Source organism: Harpia harpyja, chromosome 6 (assembly GCF_026419915.1).
Source record: "Harpia harpyja isolate bHarHar1 chromosome 6, bHarHar1 primary haplotype, whole genome shotgun sequence".
In the NCBI taxonomy this organism is placed as follows: domain Eukaryota; kingdom Metazoa; phylum Chordata; class Aves; order Accipitriformes; family Accipitridae; genus Harpia; species Harpia harpyja.
In genome coordinates this window covers 68,839,434-68,860,814 of record NC_068945.1, presented here as the reverse complement: position 1 = coordinate 68,860,814, position 21,381 = coordinate 68,839,434, and the positions used below count along the sequence as shown (strand labels likewise).

The 21,381-nt window shown below is 49.4% G+C and overlaps 1 protein-coding gene across 1 annotated transcript in view; it reads right to left on the bottom strand.

Annotated features, from left to right (window-relative positions):
* The window catches only part of LOC128143461 (collagen alpha-1(VII) chain-like), a 133,465-nt gene that overhangs the window by 83,236 nt on the left and 28,848 nt on the right, over nt 1–21,381 (bottom strand). The window contains exons 2-18 of the mRNA XM_052790685.1: nt 20,490–20,626; nt 16,892–17,072; nt 16,282–16,441; nt 14,632–14,725; nt 13,366–13,539; nt 12,213–12,373; nt 10,941–11,070; nt 9,352–9,468; nt 8,636–8,791; nt 7,997–8,113; nt 5,706–5,852; nt 5,390–5,509; nt 4,603–4,761; nt 3,278–3,406; nt 2,811–2,960; nt 1,962–2,099; nt 1,370–1,516 (exon numbers count right to left, since the gene is read on the bottom strand). Of these exons, the coding sequence (XP_052646645.1) occupies nt 1,370–1,516; nt 1,962–2,099; nt 2,811–2,960; nt 3,278–3,406; nt 4,603–4,761; nt 5,390–5,509; nt 5,706–5,852; nt 7,997–8,113; nt 8,636–8,791; nt 9,352–9,468; nt 10,941–11,070; nt 12,213–12,373; nt 13,366–13,539; nt 14,632–14,725; nt 16,282–16,441; nt 16,892–17,072; nt 20,490–20,556 (2,347 nt within the window). The 5' untranslated portion in view covers nt 20,557–20,626. The remainder of the gene's footprint in view (nt 1–1,369; nt 1,517–1,961; nt 2,100–2,810; nt 2,961–3,277; nt 3,407–4,602; nt 4,762–5,389; nt 5,510–5,705; nt 5,853–7,996; nt 8,114–8,635; nt 8,792–9,351; nt 9,469–10,940; nt 11,071–12,212; nt 12,374–13,365; nt 13,540–14,631; nt 14,726–16,281; nt 16,442–16,891; nt 17,073–20,489; nt 20,627–21,381) is intronic.

Here is a 21,381-nt window from a genome sequence, read left to right as displayed (position 1 = left end):
CTCAGATGATATCTACCCCAGGGTGCAAAGATGTGTGAGCCAGGAAACACATCTTAGCCTGCGAACAGCTTCAGAGACCTTCTGCCTCCTAAAATACCATGTTTCTGGTGAGAGAAAGGAGTCCCTACAGCACTTCAGGGGTTTTCCAGAAAGCTGAATCAGATCAGATCCTCAGCTGGTGGGATTTGGTGGAGTTTCAGGAAATAACTGTTGGCAGATCTTCAGCTTGGACTGCTGGCTGTTTCTTTAAACTGTGAAATTTGAGCTGTTGGGATGGGCAATAAAGTTTTTGCCTGCTCACTTGTGCCAGATGCTAGTGCTCCTGCAAACCACAGCGCTGGCTCCACACCCCTGACTTTCTCCACCATTTGATCTCCAAATCTGCCTGTTCTGCAGCATCAATCAAGTCGCATGATGCCACAGTGTCATGAGTAATGTTTGCTTTTATCTATGTCATGGTTTAACCCCAGCCAGCAACTAAGCACCACGCAGCCGCTCTATCACTCTCCCCCCACCCAATGGGATGGGGCAGAGAATCAGAAAAAAAGTAAAACTTGTGGGTTGACATAAGAACAGTTTAACAGGACAGAAAGGAAGAAACTAATGATAGTAGTAACAATAAAATGACAATAATAATGATAATGATAATGATGATGATGATAATAATAATAATATCAGAATATAGAAAAAAAAGTGATGCACAATGCAATTGCTCACCACTCACCAACCGAGACCCTGTTAGCTCACGAGCAGTGATCTCTCCCTGCCCAACTCCCCCCAGTTTATATACTGGGCATGACGTCACATGGTGTGGAATACCCCTTTGGCCAGTTTGGGTCAGCTGTGCTGGCTGTGTCCCCTCCCAACTCCTTGTGCCCCTCCAGCCTTCTTGCTGGCTGGGCAGGAGAAGCTGAAAAATCCTTGACTTAGGCTAAACACTACTTAGCAACAACTGAAAACATCAGTGTGTTATCAACATTCTTCTCATACTGAACCCAAAACACAGCACTATACCAGCTGCTAGAAAGAAAATTAACTCTATCCCAGCTGAAACCAGGACAATCTACTGGAAATGGTCAAGATATTGTAACTAAAGAGGTAATTCCAAGATAATGTGTCACAAAATAGCGTCTCACGGTGATTATTGGCAGGGGAAGACAGGCAAAGTCCCAACATTTCTCAGTAATAAGAAAGGACCAATGCATCTTTTCTGGCATGCTGGCTGGTGGGACCTGAGAACTAATAAGGTGTCTATCAGCCAATATTGCTCTTTTTCCATCCTCACCTCCCATCACAGCCCCTAGGAAGGGACAGCCCCCAGCACTAACGTGGAGATTCTCTTGTCCCCATCCAGCAGTCCTGTACTCACAGGTTTTGGCTGTGAGGAGCGTGGGGCTTCCCTCCCGTTCCCTGATCATTGCAGACACGCAGATGGTGTACGTGGTGCTCTCCTTCAGTCTGGGGATCGTGAAGGAGACTGCCTCTGCTGCAACCAGCTGGGAGGTTTCCAAGCCACCTAAGAGGAGACATTAAAAAAACCCCACAGCGTACATAGAAAGGGCAAGGTAATTGCTATTAACAATCATTGTTACAGCAGGTTCCTCACACAGATCTTATGGGACCTGGCCAGGGAGGAGTGTTATGAGCTCGTTTTGCATATGGGGAAACTGAGGCATGTGCAGGTGAGAGATCTGGTCACAAAGGCATCACATGGGCTGCTGGAAAGGAACCACTTCTTTGACTTCCCAGATCCCAACTATGGCTATATCCAATGGATATCTTTGTTAGAGACTAAAACCTGGCTCAGTTACAGGGCTTCAACCTGCCGCTGTAGACATTCCAGTCCCCATCTACCCTGATCGTCTGTGGGAAAAGGAATGAGCTGAGCTAAGCTCCTATTTTCTGGGGTTCCTTGTGCTCTGTCCTCATACCGCACCTGACTAAGAGACCAGGTAGCTTACCATTAAATGGCACCCAGGATATCTTATAGTGAGTTACACCAGGAAGCCTCCTCCAAGACAGCTTCAAACTATTCACTCCAGTGTCAGTAATCCTCAGATCTTGGATGGTCTGGATGGGGTTGGAGTCTGCAAAAGATGCTGCAAAAATGAACCAGGATAAGGTGTCTGAAGTAACAGCTCAAGTTACGCAGCACCAGGTTCATGGCTCGAAGCTATGGCGCTGAAGAAAGATTTGGGTATTCATGAGTGTCTACTTTCCAGACATTATCCAGGGATGGCAGGCTGCATTTCCTAATGAATCCATGGAGAGGAGCACTGTGCAGCTGAGCTGAGGAATCTCATCCACATCTCTTACTGCCTGCACCAAACTCTGGTGACGTGACACAGGGACATGAGGAGGGGGCCAAGAGAGGACAGATCATCCAGATGCATCTTCAAACACCATGGGAAACTGTCATTCAGATGAACTCAGTGAAAAAGACACTGAAAGAACCCAGGACCCCAAGTTTGAAGAGGCAGAGCCACAAACCAAGGAATAGCAAACCTCGAGAGCGCATGCTGGTGAGTTAACCCTGAGCGGTGCCTGCAGAGAAGCTCCTACCTTCCTGAGATGGCTGTGGATAAATAAGACTGGGGAATGTGTTAATACATCCAGGGTTGCCTACCCATGCCAAGCCTGTTTAACATGCCAGAAGGACGTGTCCACTCCTACCCATGGGAACAGCCATGGATTATTGCTACCAGCCATGAAGGCTGCTCATGTCACTCCACCATCAACATACAATGCACAAGACCATGAATCCAGCCTTTGTGTCCCAACACAAAGAGGGTTGTTGTACCAGGACATACCTGTGCGGTGAGTCAGAGTCACCTCTGGCCCCTCAGTCTTGCTGAAGACAGCCCGAACGCTGACTTTATACAGAGTGTTGGGCAGCAAGTGGTCAATCCGGTAAGCCAACACTCTACTGTCCAGGTACTGAGTCTTGGCAACTTGTTTTTCTGTAAGAAAAGGGATACTTCAGAGCCTGTAGCTCACCAGTGAGGCTGGTGGCATCTCCTTCAAAGGAAACAGCCATTCCTTGCTGTACTATTGTTTCAGAGCTTTGGGGATTATCTTCATAAATAGAAGAGCATGAATACAAAGAGAGAAGGAGCCATCGCCAATGGGTGCAGGCTGAGGACCATGTTTCTCAATAGTGAGATCTCTTTCCTACCCCAGGCAGTAGATCAGGAGTTTGGAAAGGTGCTTCCCATGGCTGTGGCCACAGACCTGAGTCTGTGCCAGGAATGAGCATGTCCACCCTGTCTCTGCTCACCTTTGCCTGCTCCCACAGGGCTCCAGGTGACTTTGAATTTGGTGGCAGCTGCTGTGGCACTCCACGCCATAGACAGGCTTGTGCTGGTGTAGGACATCACCTTGAAATTGGAGACGTAGCCAAGAGGAGCTGCAAGGTGAGGACAGCTTTAGACAGTGCCCTGACTACTGTCCAACAGGGCTCCTCATTGGCAGTATAATGAGGCCAAAATTATATAAAAGGGTTAAAAGCAGTATCTTTGCTTATCCTCAGTGTCTCATCATCCTCACCTGGAGAGACGCCAGTTTGTACTGCTCGAGGACTGGGCTGTGCTTGTACATCCTACCTCCCTTAGCACCAAGGAGCATATTCTGCTCTAGATCCAGGTGGGAGCACCTCTGCAAGCCCAGGACAGGCAGTACAGGGATCCAGGGAGTCATGAGATCCAGATCCCAGTGCCCCCACACTGCCTGCAGGGTGAAACATCCACCCAGAGCTCCCACAGGTGCTGAACATCAGTGTTTGCCTGTGCTCTTCTTCACAAGGGTCAGCCCAACATCTCCATACTGTATTCCAGGGTTGCTAGTCACCTTCTGCCACTTTTAAACCTCTCCAAGGATACATCTGGTACTGTGCAAATCTCGCCTCTGCGTTCAGATCATCACGCTCAGCATTGCTGCCTTCCCTCCTGCAAGATGCAGCAACCCAGAATTTTGACATGGAGGGACAAGCTCTGGCCATCAACTAGACAACCATCTTTCCCTATTTTACATGAAGAATTTGCATCTGCTGCCTCTTGTCCAGGCAACCTGATCTTCCAGCACAGCTCTTTGGAGTCTCCCCTTCTTTGAGGCAGGGCATAGCCCTTGTCACCAGGCAGAAAGGACCACATTTGGATGTTCCTCTCCCTATGGCTCCCTACAGCAGAATTTACCCAGGTCTCATCTCTTTTCCAGCTGGCCTCTTTGATAATATTGAAGACTTTGGCCATTGGTCTGGATTTCAGGATGCCTGGAAGCTCAGTGAGCAGTTCATATCTGAAGCTGTGCCCAAGCCTACAGCACACAAATAGATCCACTGCAGCACACATTGACTCCGGTTTGCACCTGAAGACTCCCAAGCAGAAAACCTAGAGCCTTTGGGATTCACGGTCTCACCCACCAGGCACAGCAGGTTGGCAGGGCAGAGGACCACCACCACCATGGTGCCCCTGACAGGAGAGGAAGATGATGGGAGTGGGGTGCAAGAGGTACAGTGTAAGGCCTTTGTAGGGATACACGAGGTTGAACCAGATATGCAAGGGTTGTGTGCTGTGGTAGCCGCTTGAACGTCCTGCCTGTACTCACATGTCCTGGCTGAGGTCGTGATCCCTGGTCCCTCCACCGAGCCAAAGAGCACATAGAGGGAAATCACGTATTCGGTGTCATGGGCCAGGTTGCGGAGCTGGTAGGCTGTGATTGACTTGTTGAGGGCCAGCTGGCGAGGTCGGTCTTTGCCAAAGAACTCTTTGGAAGACAGAAAATAAAATAGAAGGGGATAAACACTGAAGAATCTGGAAAGCAGCTCTGTTGCATACTCAAAGACACCATGTTTTCCCCCACAGTCCATCTCCGACCCAACTGAACCTCTGTTATAGGATGCCCGTGTGTGCACTGGGGCAAGAGAGAGTTTTTCTATGGTTATTTATTTGGGAATTCAAATGACTAAAGGATCCAAACCAGCTGAGAAGAACCGAAGAAACCAAACTAGCTCTCACATCCAGGGCCCACAGTAATGTGGGCATGTGCTCTGTGGAGCATCTGCAGGGAGTTGCAAAGCCCCTGTGCTAGATGACCTGCACCCCCATCTTCCCTGAGGACCAGGCACGGTGGTGTGTGTAGGATTCTTGCTCCATGTGTTGGGCTGGGGTCAGGCTGAACGTAGTTGCTGCAGGGACCCTGCCTGCTGGCATTGCGGGTCAGGTCCAGGAATAATTTCTGGTTTCGGTTCATGCCCTGGAGTTGTGGAAGAGGCTGCTCAGAGCAGTTAATGAGCTGGACCTGCCCATGCACCACCATCCCTGAGGTTCCCAGTGCCTTATCTCCTACAGAAGGACGTGGAGGTGATGCAGGCTGGAGGGGAGCAGGATCTTACCTGGTGTAGGACCCCAAGCCACTCGGTACCCCGTGGCCCCAGCAACCGAGTCCCAGGAGACCAGAGCGCTGTTGATGGATATCTCACTCACTTTCAGCATCTGGACGGTGCTCGATGCCACTGCAAGAAAGCAGAGTTGCCCAGTTGCATCAAGGTCCCAACACCTTCTAAGTGACTCCCCAAAACTGTAATGACCCAGACTGCTTTCTGCACCAGATGACAGGCAGGGTGGGGACTACAAATGATGCCAGCACAGCCTGACACCCCCATCCGTGTCTGCTTGGGCTGGCTCCCACCCCTGCTGCAGGGCACTCACCCGTCGTTGCTTTTCCGCGCACCACCGGCCCCTCAACATCCCCGAAGATAGGGTTGATGGTGACGGTGTACTCTGTGCCAGGCTGCAGCCCCTGGATCATGTAGTAGCTGTAGGTGTTGCTGAGGTTCACATCCTGGACGCTGCCCTCTGCAAAGGGAAATGATGTCTGGTTCCCTTGGGTCAGACCAAGGAGGACCACCCTCCTTGGGTCTCCTTGCCTGGGAGGGTGGCAGGCAATCATGCAAACAACCACTTGAGAACTACACGGTGCGTCAGATTGAATGGCATTTCATCCTCCCGGCTTGCACATGTGCTGGCAAGGTCCTCGAGCAGAAGACGGTAGGGGTAGGGCTTAGCGCAACCAAGCACAAACCTTGGTTGAGGGGCTAATGTATATGCAGGTAGAAATAAACCACAGCAGCTCAGGCATTCCTCAGTGATCACCAATAGATCAAGGCAACTCAGGGCTTTGCAGGCCAAAGAAAATAAATCAGGTAGCAACACACAAATGGCCACGTACGTCTGCGAGCAGTCCCCTAGGAGGGTCCGCGCTCTGCCCAGCCCTGGGTGACTTGGTGCTGGAATCATCTTGCCTTCCCTGCAGGACACTGGAGCCAACTGATGCCACAAAAGACATTTTCTCATTCCTGTGTCCTTGTTGTGGACTAGAAACTGCTCAGCTCAACCTCTCGGCACGGCAGGAGAAGAGTTAAAACCTAATCCCTGGGGATTACACCCCATTTCAGAGGGGCAGAGAGGTGCAGGCAGCAGTACGTTGGGGTTTTGGGAGAGAAGCTGCCATTTGCAGTTTGGTCACTGGAGGGTGCCATGTCCCCATCTTCTGCTCCACCAGCACCCTGAGCCCCATCCCCCTTTTCCCACCCCACGCCACGGACTTTCCACATCAGCCCCTCGTTTATGTTTATCTATTCTCTGCCTTAGAAGTCAGAGAAGAAAAAATCAAACCCCTCCAGTGCTTGGGACAGCTGCATAGGGAAGGACAGAAAGTGTCTGGATCCTGATGCCACCGCATCCGTAATGCATGGCCCCGGGATGGGATGGAGCGTGGGAAGAGGACCCCACAGCGAGGGTGGGCTGCCCCGTGGGATTTCGCCACCCCTAGATTTGGGGTGAACTGGTACCAGGTGAAAGAGCTGCTGGGAAAGAGCAAATCCGGAGTGGAGGTGATGTGCCCTTGCCGCTTCATCTGAGGATGTCCCGCACTGGCCCCTCAAGAAGGGGTGTCCCCGTTCCAAAGATGTGGCAGGCTGGGTACGTGTGTGCTCCATTTCTAGCTGGGGTATTGAGCAAGGACTGGTAAACAGCTGAGTTTTGGGGTGTGCCATGATTTTTTTCTGGAGAGACATTCATTAGAAAGCAATAAAAGCAGTTTTATATCTTCCCTGTAAAGATTTTTCTCTTCTGATGACCTTTGGAGCGGTTCTCCAACTAACCCCCCCCCCTCCCCTGGTGGGAGATGTCTCCTTATTTCATAACCAGGGGAGCTGAGCCAGAGGAGAGTGTGCTATTTATTCAAAGCCTGTGATGAAGCCCAGGTGTCCTGACATCCCATCTCATCTTTGAACTGTAGAAACATCCATCTCCCAAGGCCAAATTACACCATCAAACCTGAATTTCTAACTTCTGCTCCCCCACACCAGCATGAAAATACGTTTGGGTTCAGGGCAGGGGGGGAGGCTCCAGCTGCAAATGCAGATCTGTCTTCAAACACCAAAATTTGTCTGAGAATGAGGATGCATTATGGGATGCTGGGAGATGAAGCCAAGTCTTGGCACTGCAGAGAGAAAAGCAACAAGCACAGGCACTTCCAGTCTGTAACGTGGTAGTACCTGTCACCCCAAAAAGGGGGTAACCCCAGATGCTCAGGGGCTGTGGATACAGCTCTGCATGGAGTACTTCACCAGCTTCTCTCCAGCTATTAACCCTTTCCAGAGCTACTCAAGTCCAGTAAATCCAGCACTAAGACCAGGTTAACAAGGCTGGATACCCATTAGCCTGCTTTATGCAGAGCCAGAGCAGATATTTTTGCATCCATGGCAGAGTTTACCATCATGGCCCACGGTATGGCTCTCTGTTGCAAGCTGCTGATTTATCCCCATGTACAGAAAACCACTACTGAGACAGACCCCCAAAAAACTGGTTCCCTCCAGCTTCTTGTTGCATGGCTGGACACAGAAGGTGTCAGTGCACCCAACATCTGGGGACCTCACAGCTCCTGTCTCTGCATCTCCCTGCTCACCGATGCATGCACCCCATTCCTGAGTCTCTACCTGCTGATGTCCAGGTCAGCCTGTACCCCGTTGCTCCCCGGACGGGGCTCCACCTTGCCTGGACCGTGTCGGTGGTTTCGTTCTGCAGCAAGATGCTTTTCACAGGCAGGAGCTTCACTGGAAGGGGGACAGGGAATAAAACTTTTAGAGCACCCACTTGCCAGGGAGGACTTTGCTGGCTGCCCTCCCTGCATCACTGTTCTTCCAGCCCATCTGTCAGAAGGAGAGAGATTTCCAAGGGCTCCTGCCATGCCAGACAGGCTGAAGGCATCTCATAAAAGCAGTGGTGAAAACCACCAAACCTGTGACCATTGCATTCCAGGACCAACACCTCTAATGCACCAGCCTCGCTTGCCTTATGTAGCGTGGGTCCAAAATGGGAGGGCAAGCAAGGCTCTGGCAGATCTCCCACCCTTCCTCCCAAGCAGCGTGATGGTGTTCGAGGATGTCCATGTCAATGCATGTCATGGGGGAAGAGCATGGCTCAAGGTTGGAGTTAGGAAGGACCTGTTGACCGCTGTCCCTTTGATGGCCATGTTGCTGCAGCAGCCACCAACTGTGAGGTGCTTATCAAGAGCAAAGGGTGTGAACACAGCACCCAGGGCAAGAAGGGACCAGCCGCAGAGTCAAACCTCTTACATGTTCTCCCCACAGCAGCCACAGGCTGGCTCGGCCCCTGGGGGTACACCGCGTAGATGCTGATGCTGTATTCTCTGTCCTCCTGCAAGTTATCCAGCACATGGGAAGAGACGTCACCCCGCAGAACCTGCTCGTAGGTCATTCCTGGTCTGTTGGCTGCAAAATCAAGGAGAAGAGTGATGGTGATGCCTTCCCACTGCCTGTCTACATCCCATGGTGGTGTCTTCACAACACGGTGAAGAGCATGCATAGCAGCTGGTTCAAGTGCATGGTTGAAGTCCCCCAACCCATGTGATATTGCTGAGAGTTATGTCTGTAGCTAAGGCTTGACACATCCATGCTGTCCCAGCCCTCCAGATCACACAGAGGTGAGCGTGAAACATACTGAAAGCTTGAACTCACCCCACATCCACACCAAAGCAGGCACCTGAGTATGAAAAACATCCAAGGTAGGTCTGGACGTGAGAGTGCAAATGAGTACAAGGCATCCACAGCATCATCCCCATCTTGCTCTCCAAAAGAAAGTCCTTCAAAGGGCTCTCCTCCTCTGTCCTGGAGGAACCACACTGTCTGGAAGAGGCTAACCTGGCCTCCTTCCAGAGTAATGCCATTACTGTAGTGCATTGTTCCTTTGACAAAATGGCACCTTTCCTGTCCTTGGGTCACTGCTCCTTTTAAAGCAAACTCCAAGAACAATTAATAAAATCTGAACTCACCTCTGGGGATGTAGACCTTGTAGCCCTTCAGTTTGCCCAGTGGAGGTGTCCAAGCCACCTTCAAGCTAAAAGGTCCTTCTTCTACCACACGGAAATTAGTGACTGGAGGCACAGGTGCTTTGGGGTACAAAAATATTGCAGAAATTGATGTGACAGTGCTGTAATAAAGCGCCATGGCAAACACCCTTGGAAAATCTTTTGTCTTCAAGGACAAAGAGACACACAGGTGAGCAGCACCAGTTCTCCCTATTCTCTCAGCTGAATCCTCAAAAGCAACCACCCCTCCTCTACCAAACCCGTGTCTGCTTGAAAAGTGAGCTGAAACCCCCCAAGGCAGAGTGCTTGTGGGCTTCCTCTTTGAATGGCGTTGGGAACTGTGAAATATCTACCCACGAAGCATTTCCTCCTGAGCAGAGAAAACTCTGCAGTGGTTTCATGCAGACTGAGCAACGACACATGAATCAAACGCTACTTGCGCCTATGGATGCAACTCTTACAAAGAGGAGCCCATTTTGACCCAGCCAGCCATGGCAGACAGATTTATAGCTTCTGCCTCTGGCTTCATGTTGGGGATAATAAGAAAAGAGATCAAATGACTTTATTTCCACCCATAAAGACATTCCATCTTATTCCTGGCAAGTATATATGAATCAACCTCATTGAGGTGCTTTATTTATTCATCCTGTCGGAGATCTTCCCTCAAGAAGACAAACAATTTAAGATATTGCAGGGGGTGGGGAAGAAACAAAAGACAAGGAAGAAAGGAATAATTCTTTTCAAAACCCCTTGGGCAAAGCAGACTTGGCGCTTCATGTAAGACAGGGAGGGAAGCAGAATTAGTGCACACCTTAAACTCTTGAAACCTCTTTAAAGAAGTGCAGAGACTTCTGGGACAAAACCTGCTCCATCCATCACATCTGACCCAGTGTCTTGCACTCCAGCATTTGGCCAAGAGTGAATTTGCTCCTTTGTTTCCAAGAACCTTGCCATTACAGCCAGCCATGTGACAGCAAAGGAATTTGGCATGGCAGATCGCAATCCAGAGGAAGCCTAGATCATTGCGTTGGACCAGAAATCACTACTTGGGGCATTTCCTAAAGGCCATGATCATACCACCTTGGTGTTCACCTTGAGTGAAATGAAGCCCAAAGTGCATGCATAGTGCCAACACAAACCTTTTGGACCACCCACTTCTGAAACAAGGTGTTTAGAATATACATCTCTCCATAAAACTCATGTCTGTGTTTCTCAACCCGTGGCCTCCAAAAGCTTTCTCATCCCAGGTACATGAGTGTTACATTAACTGAATCCCAGCCTGGATTCGTTAAATCTTGCTGGTTATTAAAATCAGATGATGTGATCTATCCAGCAGGCTGCACCCTCTGCTTTCAAGTGGGTTAACCACAGCGGTTACTCTGCACCCACTCACAACCCTGCACGCCACACCGTGGACATTTGCAGAGATGTTCCTCCTACCCATTTCTACCCGTCTATCCCTCCCTCCTCACATGTATGGTTTTGAGGTGGGTTTTTTCCTGTGCCCACACAGACGAGGAACACATGGGGATGACTGTAGGGGAGACACTCACTTGTTTTTCCCTTGACAGCTGCTGACTCCCCAAGGACATCTGCATAGACGGCCCTCACCGTGAAGACATACTTAGTGTTGGGTGTCAGATCAGTCACCAGCACGGTGCTTTTGTCACCATCCACCACAATCTGTCGCACAGAGGACAAAGGACATCGTTACACCTCTATGACAGTAGAAGACCGCCATGTTAGCAACAGGTTAGGAGCACGAGGCTTCACATCTGATGCAAAGTGACTTCCATGAGCAGGAGCCTCTTAAAACGCGCTAACTCAGAACATTGTGATCCTCAATTGATATCCAGGTTCACACTGGACATAGCACTGACCCAGGACAGTGCCAAGGGTGGGTTTCATGGGATAGACCAGAAAAAACTCCATGAAGACAAAAGCGTGCATAAGAGTGAGGGTGGTCCCCAATCCCCTTGAAGAAAATGGAGGAAAAGCAACCATCTTTGACAAAGAAAGTTTCTTTTAAGCTCGTAGAGGGAGATTTCAATGTAACTTGAGGGCAAGAGAGGTGGAGACATAGCTTCTGTTTTCACTATGTTCTTATGAGATTCTGAAGCAGCCAAGGATGATCATTCTTGTTAAATACAATCTTAATAATTAATACAATTAATAATCTTAACCTTAATAATTTATGCTTTCATAGCTTAGTTCTATTATTAGAAATCAAAGCTTTTAGGCATACATCTTCTGTCCTTCAATCTTGCTCTCAAACTTTGTGCAGTGACCAAGCTGAACTGAAGCGAGCTGGCACACACGGCAGCATCCCTCACACAAGGACTTGGCAAATCCAAAACCAAAACACATGGAGATCTTACCAAGATGAAGAATCTCGGCAGCAAGAGAAACACGGCATGCTGCTGGGGAAGCTGGATGTGCTTATTGGAGAGGTGGTATCACAGAGGTAAGGAGAGAAAGGAGTGCTTCCCATTGACCTGTTCCTATCAATCCCAATGGAGTCTGTGCCAGTTCATGCCATATCCTTCTTCCACCCCACCATCACTCCCAGAAACGCCATCTCACCACAACAGCAATGACAAAATTAGCATAAGCAATCAACACACCTGCAAATCCAATGGTCTATCTATAGACCTTCAGTTCAAGCTTCAGGAATTTATACCAATGCACTGGGCTGTGACCGGGATGGCTGAGGGACATGGTGCCATCTCCTAACCAGGCTGTGCCATCAGCAGCCTCAGCGGAGGACGAACCCCAAACACCGGGACCTGCAAGTGGTACTCTGCAAAACGGGAACACAACTCTACCTGCCGCTGGTCCTCTGAAATCAGCTGCCCTGAAGGCAGCAAGGGCTGTAGATGGACACGGTACCCTGTCACCCTCCCTGTAGCTGGCATCCACGTGAGTCGCAGCGAGCTGTGGCTGTGCTCACTGACATACAAATCCCGGGGGCCGATGATCTTCTCAGCTGCAAAAAGAGAAAGGAAAAGCCTTTGGTTTGGACGTGATGGCACCAGTGCTGGATGTGTGCAGGCTGTTCATTGATGGAGTCAACATATTCAGTGCAGAGAATGCCTTGGGTATAGATGGCACTCAGACTGAGAGCGCGGGAGCCACTGGGATCTGTTTCCAGGCCGGAGCCACACAAGCAGGTTTTGTTTTGGCAAATTGCTTGACAGCACAAGAAGGAAAACCAAACTGGTTCTGGCTAAATTTTCCCTGTGAACACTTGCTTAATGCATAGGGCATCAGCTCCTTCCTGCCTTTCTCCTTACTGCCACCAGAGAGTATTCGGCCAGAAAGCTCGAACTCTCCATGAAATATCACAGGAAGCCCTGAAGTGCTGCAGAACCACAGAGAAACCAAAAAAAGACCTTCTAATGACTGGGATGAAGTTCCCCCAAGCTCTGGCCCAAGCTTTTAACTCATGTCCTCATGAGTTTGTGTGCCAAGAGCAGGGCAGGAGTTCATTGCCCCCACCTCTGGATTTGCTGCAACATCAGTATCTGTTTAGGGAGAGATCTAGATGTCTTTGGAAATCTCTTTGGCTGCTCTTAGCACCTTCTGCAAGGAATGAAGTTCCTCCTGAGACCCTGAGCTATGCTGCTGGTGTTCACCATGAGAGGTCCATCATGAAAGCCCCCAAGGGGCAGAAACGCTGCCACAGCCCATTGCTGCTCCTTTTGTTTGAACCAGCAGCAAGACTTTTGGGATCCAGTACCACCAGACAAACCATGGAGACGCAGACACAAGCAAAATGCACAGGACCACTGCCCCCAAGCAACAGATGCTCCATGAGCTGGCTGCTCCTCTAGGGTCATCCAACCCCTAAAACTCCCTTGTGATGAACAGAGGGGATGTGGGAGGTCCACTTCCATGGTGTGGCTGGCACATCCAGGGACTGGGAAGGAGCTGGTTCGAGCAGGTGGAAAGCAGGATAAAGCGAGAGCCCTGACGCACCTTGCACAGTCTGTTTGACGGGTCGTGGTGGCTCTGAGGCAGTGAAACAGAGCCTTCGAGAGAGTTTGGGGGCCAAGTTGTGGAGCAAGTGGAAATCTTCAATGTAAAGCACATGCTCTGCAGTGGGCTCTGAAGCTATTTTGTTCAGTTCATTCTTGTCAGCATCCTTAATCCCTAGAAGGAGGAAAGAAGAGGAAAGAAGGACATCAAACACCATCCCTGGGGCGGGCCAGGTATTGGCAAAGGCTGTCAAGAGCAAGCGGGAGCAATGTGCTGGCCTTTGAGTTTTACACCAGCTTTGCAGTCATGCCGCCCATGATGAAGGATGAAAGAAGGCATGGGGACTCAAGCTGGATGGGCAGTGGTGAAGCAGATGAAACCATCAAGAAAAAGAGGTCAAGGTTTTCTCCAGAGGCATGTTAGAGATTGACACAGGGGATTCGGCTGCTAATGGGCTGAGAGGTGGAAAGGTCTCTTGGGGTGGAGAGTGAAAACAAGCAGGGTAGGATCTGGCCTTATCCTTCCCATTGGATACAGAGACATTTCTGCCTTCTGATGGATGAGCAGACAACGAGACTTTGGGAGGCTGTGTGAAAATTGTAGGGTTTTCCTGTGGTTAAATTAAAAAAAGGGAGGAACCCCCCACGCACACACCAAACCAACCCTCCCGAATTTTTACTTCACATTTGTCCAAATCAACTTGGTTGCTCTCTATAATGAAACACCACCACCATCACCCCCTTCTTCTCCCGTGAAATGTTTGGTGAAGGGAAGGATTTGACTTGTAATAAATGGCTGTATTTAGCTCTTGGGGGCATGGAGGTGCTGAAACTTTTCCTTGCCCATGGAATTATTCTGATGGACATTTTTAATGTAGCTGAAGTCAGTCTCTGAACCCCATTAAGAGAAAGCTTCAAAAGTGAAAACATTTCATTTTTGAAAATGTCACATCAAAACATTTTGACTTTTATGGAACTATTTATTGAACTCCTCCTGAATTCACAAGTAGTTTTGACAGATGCAAAACCGCAGGTTTCCACTGAATAAATCAGCTATCGACAACAACAAAAAATACCCAAGCACAGCACAGATGTGATTTTCCTGTACTTGCAGTAGTTGCTAGTGGTTAAGCCTGGGGGTGGGTGCAGTTTTTAGAGCAGAGGAGTGTTGTGCATCAGGAATCTTCCCCAGCGCATAGACTGTGTCTTGGTGCACACACAGTATTTAGCAGTAATGCTCCATGTAACTTAGCGTGTCCATACGTACCTACAGCAAACACCGTCACCCCCCCATCCTGCAGGACCCGGGCTTCGTCTTCAACTGAGTCGCCGGATTTCCCATCCGTGATCAAAACAACTACCTACAAAAATTGGTGTAAAGAGCCAGAGAATGAAAGAGCACAACATGAGAGGTCACAGAGACAGCTGCAGGATTTTCACACTGACAAGTCAGACCTTGGATGAAGTCTCTCTAAAGGGATGGGCACTTGAAAATAAATCCTTCGATAACCCACACCTCTGGGGTAACTCACACGAAATCAGCTTTCGTGAGCACGAGCTGGGAAGGAAGCAGAGCATAAATGCTGCTGCTCATGTCAGCATCTTCTCTGCATGTCTCCTCCTGCCCAACTGTGTCTCACCTCTGCTTGGGGCAGTAACTCTGAGTCCAGAAAGAGATTAATGCCAGCACAGAGAGAGGATTCACCCCTACAAGTCCACAAGAGCAGCTCTTAAAGGAGGACTCAGCTGCACCCTGGACAACACGCTTGGCCACTGGCACTCGGATGGTACTATCGGCTGGTAAGAAACTCTCTCAGCCACAGCCTGGGTTTAAATGACAGCCAACTCAGCAACTCCAGACCTTTCAAGCTTTTGGGGCAGTCCCATGTCAGATCACGTAGCAGGAGATATGGCTGGTGCATGGGATGATATAATGAAGACACACCCTGCTGCGATACCTTTAAGCAGGCAGTTGAGGTGGTTAAAAAATCCCACCTGTATCATCATGTCCTCCCCCCAGCTCCGTGACCCAAAACGGGTCTCATTGACCACGTTGATCACACCACACTGATAGCATGGATCACACAGACTGCATTCGGCATGCAGGATCTCAGAGCAAAAGAGAAGGTGCAGCACCGAGCTGCAAATGTGGGAGGCCCATGGGAGGTGAAAGCTAGCTGTGGTAGTTTGAGACTTAATGCATGGGGTGTATCTACTCCCCACGCAGCTGCCCCCTTCTTGATTTCAAGGCTATCTACCATCAGAACAGAGCAGTGTGAACTGCTTCATGCAGCCTGCAAAGCAAGCCAGAATGCAGCTCCTTCTCTTTAGCATCCTCAGCACCCCTTAGAAATTATGAACAAAATAATTTAAGAAAAAAAAAAAGAAGAGCTGAAGAAACCAATGGCCCAGAACTGATGTCTGAAAGGTAAAGACACTGCAACATGTCTGCTTCTTGAGCAAGATGCTAACTGTGCTGCTGCTCTTTGTAACCAGAGTGGATCGGTGCAGACTATTAGCAACAGCTACGTGCACCAATGTCACAACTTGTCTCCTTGTCCTTATCATGTCCTGAGCCTGCTCAGTTGGCTTATGCAGCAAGCGCCCCAAATTTGGGCACTCATCTGGAGGCATTTAAGACCAGAATGCTGGTCCCTCTGCAATCCATGGGGAAACACGAGCATTTTACAAAAGTCAGTCAGTCCTTTGAAAATCTGGAGGTGCCCGCCTCCTTCTATCACCAATAAAGTGACCTGAAGCTGAATGAGGTCCTAAATGCGGTACCTCGTTTCCAAGCTAAAAATCAGAGGGGATAAATAAAAAGCAAATGGCTCCTTCATGCCTTCAGGTGAAGAAGTTAGAGGTCTGGTCCCTACTGAGGATTGCACCAGGCAAGTCATCACAGAAGGTCGCTTACCTTTGCTGCATCCTCTCGCAGCGTGTCCAGGCGAGACATGGCATGAGCCGCAAACGCCAGGGCTGACCCTGTTCTTAAGCTGCCGCCTTTGAGGAAGAGATCCTGAATTGCCACCAGCATTTCTTCGATGGTCACGTAATCTGTGAGCTCAATACTCATCCTGGGAATGAGAAATGGGGGACTATGGGTGAATAAGGAGCAAGAAAACACAGCTGTTACAGCAAGGGTGCGCTGATAATAGTAAAGACCAGCAGTAACGTTGACATTTAGCTGCTCACACTAGGCTTGTATGTAGGCAAGGAGTCCACAGTGGTCAAGGGAGTCCAGGGTATGAGCCCCAGAGCCCTGTTACCATAAAACACTGTCTAAAATTGGATGGCGGGGAATTTCTTGTGGCTGCGTTAAATACCAGCCTCCCTGCCCTGAAAGAGTTCCCCACGGACGAGCACCTCTAGACTCTGGTGACAATGCTGGGGGTTGCTCTTGCTCTGCTCTTGTAATGGTTCAGCAGAGCAGCAAGAGGTCTTTAACCACGGGGACATGGTTGCCCATCTAGAGCCACAGGGCCATAGAAACCTGGATGCCGGTGGTAGAGGATGGATTGACCCACCTTGGTTTCTCCCCGTAGAGTGCCACAGCCAGCCGGATGCCTCCTTTGCCCATCACCACGTTCTCAAAGGAACGGGCCATGCTGCCGATGAAGTCCTTGACCAGCCGGGAGCTCTCCCTCCCTGCGCCCTGGGACTGCCCCACGAGGAACAAAATGTCGGCCACCTCCGCCGTCCTGCATGCTGAGGGAGAAGAGGGGCACGAAGGCTCATCCCACACCATGCAACGAGCCAGCCAGGAGATAAACCCCTCCGAGTCATGTGAAGCCCTGAGATACTGCAGCTAAGGAATATGGCTTAGGCCCAACGAAGTGGGTAATCAACAGGTTGCTTTGTTCTCTTTAATTTCCTCCTAAATCCCCATCTTGCTGTTCTCACCCAGGGGAATTTTCTCATTTGAAGCACAAACACTGAGACCCAACTCCATCAAGTCATGCAGGTCTGTAGGACACGCTGGAAGCAAAGGGATGCCTGGGGGTATCATATGCCCAGCGGCAGACATTGATATCTGAGCCACGCACAACTCAAATTTGGGAATGTGGCAGGTCTGCCACCCCACCAACCATCCTGGGCTTCTTACATCAGGGTCTCCAGAGCCAATGTGAGACACCCATGCAGACATGGGGCCACGTGGCCATCCATGCTTTGCCAGCCCTAAAACAACCAACTCTTCCAGTCTTGCATGGAGAGAGCTCAGGACGCTCTGTGCATTCGGCTCTGGAAGGCTCCCCTCTTCCCAAGCTGCCAGTGGCCCCAAGCGTGAAAGTATCTTGTGCAAAGAATGAACAATTTGAGCTTTTTTTTTTTGTACAAGCCAGAGGTATCCGATGACAGCTGGCAGGGAAGGGACAGGTGTCCAGGGAAATTTGTTTAACAAACATCAAGGCATATTTTCCCTTTACAATGTTCAGTCTCAATTTAATTTAATTTTCTTTAGGTATCCAATAAATATATTTCATGGACAGAAATCTGATGACTTTTAGGGATGCTTAAATTAATGAAGGCTCCACAAGGAATGATCAAAATTTATATTTTCTTTGGTGTTTCTCTCCTTTGCAGATAGATGCTGATTTATTACTGTAGGGCTGCTAAAAAGTAGACTGCGCTGACTGCTGGAGGAAGGCTTTTTTTTATCTTGCTCACCAGGACTGGGCTCAACCTCTGCACATTTTTTTTCATTTTGTGTCTCTGGTGCTTTGGACTTTACCCAGCCACTGCCTTGACTTTCAGCTGCAGGTCTGGAGACCCAACTCGCACCCAACCAGGCTGCAGCATTTGTTCCAGTTTGCTGGGGAGATGTGCTAGGCGGGTTTCTCATGCTTCTGCTGCAAATGGAAAGCCTGTGTTAGTTCAACTTCTTCAATTTACCTGACTTTTTACCCCATTTCTATAAGCAGGCTCCTCAAAGGGCTTGGAAAGATGCAGGTTTTGTGCTCTCCTTCATTGCTGTGTCCCTGATCAATCCCCTTTGGCCCCACAGCAGGACAGAGGATCATTTGGGAGCTGTGGATGGGTGGCAGTCCAAGGGTCTTTGTTACCCAAGGCTTTCGGTTTCTTCATCTTTCTTTGTACCTCCTGACACTGAGCTCTTCGTGACTTAACAGTTTTTCCAGCAGAAAAATAATGACTGGCTCTTTTTAGTTTTACTCATACCCAGCTGGGAATATAAAGCATTTCCCCTTGACACAAATGGGAGACAATTATTTCAATTTTCCTTCCTAGAGCTCTCTGTTGAGATCTCCCTTCCTTTCTCAACCCTCCGTAAGTGATTTTCAGCTGAGATGTCAGGGGTGTCTTGGAAGCAGCTCAGCTGCTAACAGCAGATCATCATAAGTTCTTTTCCCAGCTGCTGCTTCTATTTTGGGATCTACCCCTTTTCCCTAGCTTGGGCCTCGATGTCCCCGTTCCCCCAGAAGGACTTGGAGGGAAGGCAATGCCAGTCCTTGGCTCCGACCTCAGAACTGGTGGAAATCATTTGACAGCTTCCCAGGGTAACCACAACCTGTATTACCACGAGAAAATCCCAACAAAGGTTCAACAAGATGGAGAAGACAATCCGCCAGCTCTCCCCAAATCACCCACCTCTTGGAGCTACTCAAGGCAGTGCAGACAGCTTTTTCTGGGAGACCTGCATTTTTGGCCCTGAGCTGGAAAACATGCTGAAAATGCCATTGGTATCACAGGGACCTTTGCTACCTACTTCTCCATATCCCAAAGCCCCAGAGACCCTCCTCCATCCGTGCCTGGCCCCTGGGAGTCTTGCTTACCCTGCACAATGCTCCTGCCTTCATTTGCATCCAGGGATAACGAGGAGAAAGACAACAAGAAAGAGCTCCATGGGATTAAAAAGGGCAGGATGGTGTCCCTTTCTCTATAAAGGGGCAACCAGACCCCATTCTGTGAGATGCTGAGCCAGGAGCTCAGCACCTTTCCTGAGTGGCCCAACTTGGCAATGAAACCCAAGAGCGTTTGCTGCTTGGATCAGGCACCTGAAGCTGTCATTGGAAACATGTGATATTAAGCATATTTGGATTGGTACCTTCTTGAGAAAATACCAACACAGACAGCTATATTAATCACAGGGGGATATGATTTTATTTGAAATTTTCCATGCACCTCCAAAATTACCACGTTTCATCAATCACAGGTTTGCCAGAGACATCTGTAAATGTTGATTTATTGCACTGTTCCCAGCTTTGAATTAAATAGCATTATAGTCAAGTATATTGGCTTAATTGACGGACAGGAACTTAATCAAGTTAATTTTGTAGCTGATGCCAAAGCTTCCATTAACTCCTTGTTGAATTTACTGGATTTAGTCCAAGTTAATTTACACCTTCAAGGCCTGGGGGCTTGTTGCTGCAGAACAATTTGAAGAGGGGGGGACCCACTGCCTCATACCCAGCCCCATGGCCGTCCTGAGAGCTCTGGATCAGCTCTGTAGGACGTTCACAAGGAGCCTCCCCCTTCTGCAGGATCCAGAGGCTAGAGACATGCCGCGGATCATGCTGTAACTCCATGAGGCTCTTCTCTGGGGTCCTTTTTGTCTCCTGCCCCTCCTCCCCAGAAGCTCTTTATGGGCTTGCACAGGCAACAGGGAGCCAGGGAGGAGGTGAGCCCCTGGGCCATCTTGACTTTCTAAAAAGCAGCAGGAGGCTTCAAGGCTCCCTGGAGGTCTTTTCTCTCATATTCTCTGTGTGGTGGCTTGTACCAGGTCTTGGAGATCAGAAGAGGAATCAGGAGGGGACATGTTTTCCCTTTCTCCCCGCTTTCCTCTGGAGCAGCTGAGGTGGGACAGTATTAGAGGCAGGACACTGAGCAGAGCCCTGAATTCCCCCTAAACCCTAGTGCAGCAAGTCAGGTCCTGCCTGCCTGCCTTTTGGGGCCAGCTGAGCTGCTCTGTCAGCCAGATGATCCCAACCTAAAAGGACCCTATGCAGAAGGTAAAGGCATCAGCACTACAGCTCCACTGTGACCCCATCTGTGTATGTATCCATGACATTAGCAGAAACAGCTGCTTGGAAAAGGTCTTTTTTTTCCCTGATGTGTCTCAGCATCACCCCCAGCTGCTGCATTCACGGTAGCCCACTTGTCACATACCTTCATGAACGGCCACAGCTTTGCACTGCACCACAGCCACTGCCAGGGCAAGGATCTGGGCATACATTTTCCTTTTCCTTGGGAAGAAGCTCCTTCTTGGTTCCTGCAGTCAGCACACAGCCTGGAAAGTCATTCATCTGCAGGAGAAAAGAGGCTTTAACACATGCTGTCTGAGTATGATGCTCCCACCTGCCTACAGTGGCAAGGGAAGCTTCTCTCCAGCTACAAAGGCTCATCTTGGCTTAGGCAATTGGCACTAAAGTCTATAAACCTACTAATTCCTTCATCTCTTTGTGGATATTGGCTACAGGGGAGAGCTCAGCTTTGCTCCCCCAGCACCTTTCCCTAACAGCACCTTTCCCTAACAGCACCCTTCTTCAGGCAACAACAAGCTTAGGCAATTAAGCCTAAATGTGAATATTAGTGGTGTGATTAAAGAGGGAAGCATCTGCTGCCTCAATTACGCAGGGAGGAAAGATCACTAGAAGATCACTGCAGATAGCAATCACCTGCACTCAAGTCTTTAGTAGCCTGTTTTGTGACTAACCTTCAGGTTCCTAAATCCAGGACTAACTGCCTTGCATTTGCTGCCCTTGGAGGTCCAGCCCACCATCACGGAGCAGCTCAAAGGGGGCTGAAAGCTCTTGTTACTGCCTATGGATGGTTTAGTAACTTCCCTCAAATTACTACAGAAGTCTTCCTCTGTGAAGCAGGGACTTGTCTCTAGGAAGCAACAACTGCAGCAGAAGTGGTGTTGCCAGAAGGGGTTTTATTCTTTTTAATGGGCAATAAAAAGTTCTTCTCCTGCTCTGAGCCTTACCTGCTTTTCTCAGGCTGAGCAGATTTCACAGGGAGACATGGACTACCTCCAGGGTGGAAATTACAGACGTGG